This window comes from Microtus ochrogaster (genome assembly GCF_000317375.1).
Source record: "Microtus ochrogaster isolate Prairie Vole_2 chromosome 14 unlocalized genomic scaffold, MicOch1.0 chr14_random_1, whole genome shotgun sequence".
In the NCBI taxonomy this organism is placed as follows: Eukaryota; Metazoa; Chordata; class Mammalia; order Rodentia; family Cricetidae; genus Microtus; species Microtus ochrogaster.
The window spans coordinates 27,657,054-27,664,626 of NW_004949096.1; the positions used below are offsets into that span (position 1 = coordinate 27,657,054).

A 7,573-nucleotide genomic window follows, 5' to 3' on the forward strand; every position below is an offset into this window, starting at 1 on the left:
TCGAGACCAGCCTGGTCTACAGAGCTAGTGCCAGGACAGGCTCCAAAGCCACAGAGAAACCCTGTCTCGAAAAACCAAAAAAAAAAAAACAAACAAAAAAAAACCTGTGATAGGGTAGAGTAGAGCTGGGGGGTGGAGATAGATGAACTAAACTGAATGCTGGAAGAAAGGCAGAGTCAGGGAGAAGCCATGGAGCTGCAGCCAGAGATAGATAAGCTGGAACCTTCCCTGTGTGCCACAAACCTCATGGTAAAATATAAAATAATGGAAATGAGCTAAATTAAGATATAAAAGCTAGCCACTAAGAAATTAGAGCTAATAGGCCAAGCAGTGATTTAATTAATACAGTTTCTGTGTGGTTATTTCAGGAGTCTGTGTGACCTGGAAACAGACAACCGGCTTCCTACTAGTGGAGCAAAAAAGATTCAGGAGTTCAGAGTGCTTTGCTCCTTATCAGGCTTTGGCTTCATGAGACCCTCTCTCAAACTTTGTGGCACTGCTTCTCTGTAGATCAGGCTCCTCCATGACCTCTGGATCAGTTCCTTGCTCCAGGTTCCTATTGCTATTTGAGTTCCTGTTCTGGCTTTCTTCCGCGATGAACAGTGATATGGAGAGGTGTAAGCCAGATAAACCCTTTCCTCCCTGTGTTACTTTGGTATTGTGCTTATTACAGCATTAATAACCCTAAAATACTATATATAAATGTTTTCCTGCTTGTATGTATATCTATCACGTGAATGCCCAGTATTTGTTTAGGTCAGAAGAGTTGCCAGGTAGTGTGAGCCATCATGTAGGTGCTGGGAACCCAGGCTGGTCCCAAAGTCATTGTGTAGCTGAGATATACGATATCGTACCTATTTCCCATAGGCCCCCATTGGGGGGTGATATATATATATATATATCTTATTGGGGGGTGATATATACATATATCTTATGTATACAGTGCTCTGCCTGCATGTATGCCCGCCGGCCATAAGAGGGCGCCAGATCTCATTGCTGATAGTTGTGAACTATCATGTGGTTGCTGTGAATTACTATTATTATTATTATTATTATTTGGTTTTTCGAAACAGGGTTTCTCTGTAGCTTTGGTGCCTGTTCAGGAACTCGCACTGTAGACTAGGCTAGTCTCGAAACACAGAGATCTGCCTGAGCAGCCAGTGCTCTTACCTCCTGAGCCATCTCTCTAGTGTTCCATTTTCTCCATCCTAATGTTGAGCAGAGCTTTCCAGCCATTGTTCTTCCAAGATTGTTCTTCCCTTGCTATGCCAAGGTCCCTCTGACTCTGGGGCAGTCCTATCTGTTTGTTCTAGCACTGAGTGAAATAACAATTTCTGTATGCCTGATGTGGAAAGCATTAGAAAACGCTGCTTCAAAGTTGTTTGGAGGATCAGGATACCAAAGGTCATTTCAAGTCATAGTATGAAAGGTTGGGAATTATTAGGTGTAACACCCAATTTGGTGTTACACCCTCGGTACAGTTCATGCGCCACTGTACCAAACACGAGTTGGGCAAGGGCCTGGAGATTGAAAAGAACACACAGAGAGACCAGGGTCATTCGAAAGGAGATCAACCGAGCCTTGGGGAAGCCCTTAAGTACCTACTGCAGCACAAGGACCCCCACCCAGGCAGGTAGGGAAATTACCATATCTTAAATAGAATGAATGCCCTGCAGCTAACCACCAGGCGGGGCAGGAGAAAAATAGGAACTAACAGAATGCTAGTCATCTGACTAGAAACTGAATGCGTCCCAGGAATAAGGGTTAAATGCTTGGTCATGCTGACCAGAAATTGTCCTCGAGAAGCACTCCAGGAATAAGGGAGGCCAGGGCCCTACAATTAGGTATTTTTTGCTTTGGTTTGGTTTTGGTTTTTTGAGATGGTGCTTCTCTGCATAGCCGTGGCTTATCTGGAACTCGCTGTGTAGACCAGGCTGGCCTGGAACTCAGATCTTCTTGCCTCTACCTCCCATGTGCTAGGATTAAAACCGTGCACCACCATGTTTTGCTACTAGTTTAATCTCAATTTCATCTTAACATGCATGAATATAGTACTAGTTTAAAATTCTTATGTGTATAGTAGTATATGTGCATATGGGAGCCAGAGGTCACCTTGATTGCTCCTCAGGAGCCATCTTACCCCCCTTTTTGGAGGGGGGGGACACACACATACTTTTTAGTCTAGAGTTTACTGGTTAGGCTAGGCTGGCTGGCCCCAGTGAGTCAGGAATCCACCAGTCTCAACCTCCTTGGGGTAATAGCTACCACATATCCCTATTTCACTGTCTCCTCAGCCCAAAACTAATGAAAAGGGTGATAGCTTGTTATTTAATGATTCATATATAGACAAGATTTTTAGAGGTTTTACATAATTTAGTGATCTTCATATGCCTCTCTAGCGTGTACTATCTGTGTTAAGACAAGAGGCCTCAATTCATCCATTGTTTTCTTACAGCAATGTGGCATAAATGCCAATGATGTGAAGAAATTGGAAGAGGCTGGTTTCCATACAGTGGAGGCTGTTGCTTATGCACCAAAGAAGGAACTTATAAATATTAAGGGAATTAGTGAAGCCAAAGCTGACAAAATTCTGGTGAGTCTAGCTTTGTGATGGTGGGGAAGGCAGACATGATAATGAGAATAATTAGTGCACTAACAGTATATAAATACCAGAGCTGGGATAGGGCCCCATTAAAATGTGTGTATTTTCTATGTGTGTACAGAATGTGCACTAGGGATAGATGCACTAAAATATTAATGTCGTTATTCCCACATAGTAAGAATATGAACTGGTTATTGTTTTGGTTTGATTTTTGTCTCTGGGCTGGGAATTGAACCCAGGACTTCATGTATACTTTAAGTACATGCTCTGCTACTGATCTGGGCTCCAGCATTTATTTTCTTTCATTTTTATATTTTATTCATTTTATGTGTATGTTTTTCCTACAAGTGTCTTGTTGTAGGATAATCTTTTTGTACACTGAAGATATGTCATTAATACTGGCTTAATAAAAAGCTGAATGGCTGATAGCTAGGCAAGATTTCTAGGCACAGAGGATGCTGGGAAGAAGGACGGAGACGCCAGGAGTCGCCAGCCGACTGAAAGGGAACAGAAATGAAGGAAAGCTAAATCCACAATTCATGTGGCAACACATAGATGAATAGAAATGTGTTAAATTAAGTTATAAGAGTTAGTTAGAAATAAGTCTCAGCTATTGGCTGAGCTTTCATAATTAATAAGTCTCTGCCATTTTTTGTGAGCTGGTGCCCCAAAGAAAAATCCATTTACATGTATATATGCACCACATGTATGTTTTGTGTCTGAAGCAGCCAGAAGAGCATGTTTGATCCCTCTAGAACTGGAAATACAGACGTTTGTGGGTTCTGGGAACCAAACCAAGTCCTCTGCAAGAAGAGAAAGTACTCTTACCTGCTGAGCCATCTCCAGCCCAAGTTTTTGTTTTGTTTTGTTTTTTTACAATTTTCTGACATTGCTACATTTTTCATAGTAAATAGGTTTTACTTTCAAGCCCCAAAGCTATTTTGTTGCATGAATATCAAAGTCCTGTATTAAGCTCCAGTGTGTATACCCCATAACTAAATTTATCACAGACGGTATCTTCCTATCATTTGCTTAGAGTATTTTTGTTTGTTTGGTTGGTTTTTGGTTTTTCGAAACATGGTTTCTTTTCTCTCTGTAGCATTGGCTGACCTGGAACTTTTCTGGCCACCAGTGTGGCCTTGAACTCACAGAGATCCACCCGCATTCCATACACCCATTTGTTTTTGTTTTTCACTATAACAAATGACAAGTGATTTTATTGAGCTGGGAATTGTGGAACACTTGAAAGGCTGAGGCAGGAGGATTCCCTGGAGTTCAGATTCATTATAGACCATGTAGTTCCAGGCAAGCTTAGGCTACAGGAGACTTTATCTTTTTTTTTTTTTTTTAAATATTTATTTGTTTATTATGTATACAATATTCTCTCTGTGTGTATGCCTGCAGGCCAGAAGAGGGCACCAGATCCCATTACAGATGGTTGTGAGCCACCATGTGGTTGCTGGGAATTGAACTCAGGACCTCTAGGAAGAGAAGCAATGCTTTTAACCTCTGAGCCATCTCTCCAGCCCAGGAGACTTTATCTTAAAAAAAAAAAAACAATAGAAAATAACGACTTGGTATGGTGATACACACCTATAACCTCAGCACTCAGGAGGGTGTGGCAGGAGAGTTGTGAGTTAGAGGGAGCTTGTAATATACAAGATCCTGCTCCAAAAGTACATAAAAATAAAAAAACGCTGATGTTATTACTGTCTCAGCTGTATATAGGGTAGAAATTCAATAACCCTGTTTTAAAATAGTATTTAATGCTTTCAAACACTATCAGATGCTTTCTTAAAGGTTTTTGTTGCCGTTAATTGTTTAGATATCTCAGGCTGGCCTCAAATTCAAGGTAACTAAAAACAACTTTGAGCTGGTCTTGTTTCTACCTCCCTGGTTCTGGGAGTACAGGGTACATCCTGTCTTTTTAATGCAGCGCTGGAATGAGCCTTATGCATGCTAAGTGAGCACTATACATACTACTGAGCCACAAACTCATCCCATCTCTCGTATCCTTATTTTGCCTTTATAATACACTACGAAATAATGTAGAGGTATTGGAAGAGAAAAGGAAAAAGGAAATTGAAGCTGGATATTGTGGTACCGAGCCTTTAATCTCAGTACTCAGGTGGCAGAGACAGGTAGAGTTCAAGGCCAGCCAGTCTGGTCTACATAGTGAGTTCTAGGACAGCCAGCACTACATAGTGAGCTCTTGTCTCCCTTAAAAAAAAAGAGAGAGAGAGAGAAAGAAGAAAACAAAAGAAGGAAATAGAGGCAATTGAAGACAAGCATGGTGATACACACATGTATGATTGCCCCCACTCAAGTTCATGTTTAACATTCAAATACTATATACATGTATGTTTTTTTCTTAATTTTTTAAAGGTATATTTTATGTATATTAGTGTTTTTCTTGCTTGCATGTATGTACAACATGCCCATACTTGGTTCCTGCAGAGGTCAGAAGAGGGCAGGCAGATAATCCCCTGACACTGTTTTTAGGTGGTTGTGAGTCACCAGGTGAGTGCTGGAAACTGAACCTGGTCTTCCACAAGAGCAAGTACTCTTAACTATTGAGCCAGCTCTTTATCCTGTAAATGTATAGTTAGTTGTCGTTATTATTGTAAAGATTTATTTACTTTCATATGTTTGAGTGATTTGCGTTCATGTACTTAAGTACAATGTATGCTTGCCTGGTGCTCCTGAAGGCCAGAAGTTGGTCCTGGGTCCCTTAAAATGAGAGTTATGGACAGTTGTGAGCCTCTATGTGGGTCTTCTGCAAGAGCAGCAAGTGCTTTTTACTACCAAACCATCTCTCTAGACACTTAGATGTTTAGTTTTATTGGCCCATTATATTAAGACTGATTTTTCTACCTATAGTAAGTTTTTGTTACTAAGGTGAGGTATAAATGTTATTTGTATATACTTAGAAAATAAATAATTGGTTATTTTTGTTCTGCTATTACTAGATTATTTGGTTAGTCACATAAATATTAAGCTTTGTAAATGTTTGTATGCTAAGCCATAACATTAAATAATCAAGTATTTAAAATTAGAAAAGGTGATGTGGCTGGAAAGATGGCTCAGTGGTTAAGAGCACTGACTGCTCTTCCAGAGACCCGGATTCAATTCCTAGGACCCACATGGCAGCTAACAACTATCTCTGACTCCAAGATCTGACACAGTCATACATGTGGGGAAAACACCAATGCAAATAAAATAAAAATAAATAATTAAAAGAAATAAAATGTAAAAAATAATGGGACTGGAGAGATGGCTCAAAGGAGCACTGACTGCTCTTTCAGAGGTCCCAGGTTTACTTCCCAGGATCTACATGGCAACTCACAACTGTAACTCCCAAGATCTGACAACCTCAAATAGACATACAGGCAGGCAAAAGACCAACACACATAAAATAAAAATAAATAATTAAGAACAGACCAGATAATGGTGGCTAACACCTTTAATCCCAACACTCAGGAGGCAGAAGCAGGTCAGTCTCTGAGTTTGAGGCCAGCTTGGTCTATAGAGTAGGTTCCAAGACAGCCAAGACTACACAGAGAAACCCTGTCTCGAAAAACCAAAAAAGAAAATGTATACCTGATAGGGATGAAGAATTAATATAAAGTGAAAAAAGTCTGGAATGGCATATGTCCTTGTTTTGCAAGGCAGAATGTTAAGGGATGACTGAACAGGAAATAAAATATAATGACATACTGCACTGGGGCTGGAGAGACGGCTCAGAGGTTAAGAGCACTGACCGCTCTTCCAGAGGTCCTGAGTTCAATTCCCAGCAACCACTTGGTGTCTCACAACCATCTGTAATGAGGTCTGGTGCTCTCTTCTGGCCTGCAGCATACCTGCAGGCAAAACACTGTATATATAGTAAATAAAACTAAATCTTTTAAAAACAGACCTATTACCTTGTCACAAAATAGATAGGTCACATATGTAGAATTTTTTTTAAGCTCCTGTGGCATTTCGTTCCTGTCATCCTAGCACACCAATGTTTTCCTGTTCTGTACCTGGACTTGTCTTACTGTACATGTGGGTTGATCGTCCCCAGTGCAAAAACAAGAGGTGAAATGTGCAGAAGTCTGAAATTTTTTATCAAAAACCTCACACTCAAGAAGTTTCAGATTTTGGACTATTCAGTGTATTTTCAGCTGGTAAAGTCTATCCAAATACTCCAAGTCTTCTAAAGTCACAGTCCAAAGCATTTTTGGTCCCAAGTTTTCCAAATATTGGTTTCTTTACCTGTGTTAAACATTATTGGTTTAATTTTTCTTAATGTGTTCTAGACTGAGGCAGCTAAATTAGTTCCAATGGGATTCACTACTGCAACTGAATTTCACCAAAGGCGATCAGAAATCATACAGATTACTACTGGCTCCAAAGAGCTTGACAAACTGCTTCAAGGTATAGTAATCCCTTTCCTATTTTATAAACCCTGATAAACACAGCTGTGCAAACCTGAATGTTGGTGTGGAACCTGTTAGATGGGGTATGACATAGAGAAGGGTGAACAGGAGATTTCTTCACCGCCATGACTGGCTGATTCTGCAGGTTTGCTTTTGTAAGATTTTCTTAGTTTAGGGGTTTGTTTGTTGGTTTGCTGGCTTGTGTTGACGTCTCATGTTCCGGGCTCATTTGAACATATTGTGGGTTATAGGAATGCCAGCTTTCTCACTGATGCTGTATTATATTATAGTTGAGAAAGATGGAGACACTGGAGGAGGTAGGTGAAGAGTACCTATAGATTTCTTTGTCACCTTCCAAAAATCTAACATTATTTTAAAATGATTTAAAGTGATTTAAATATTTTTTCTTATTTTTGGTGGCTTTAGGAGTTGAATCAGGAGCCAAGGATATCCTTAAATTCTTGGTCTTCTTGCCCCTATTACCCAAGTACTAAAATTTGAGATTATAGGAATTAGTTAGTCATACTAGCTCTGTCTTTTTTTTTTTTTT

The 7,573-nt window shown here is 40.0% G+C and overlaps 1 protein-coding gene across 1 annotated transcript in view; it reads left to right on the forward strand.

Moving 5' to 3' along the window:
• Rad51 (RAD51 recombinase) overlaps positions 1–7,573 on the forward strand; it is a 24,137-nt gene that overhangs the window by 4,880 nt on the left and 11,684 nt on the right. The window contains exons 3-4 of the mRNA XM_005364258.3: positions 2,456–2,593; positions 6,904–7,021. Coding sequence (XP_005364315.1) covers positions 2,456–2,593; positions 6,904–7,021 — 256 coding nt within the window. The remainder of the gene's footprint in view (positions 1–2,455; positions 2,594–6,903; positions 7,022–7,573) is intronic.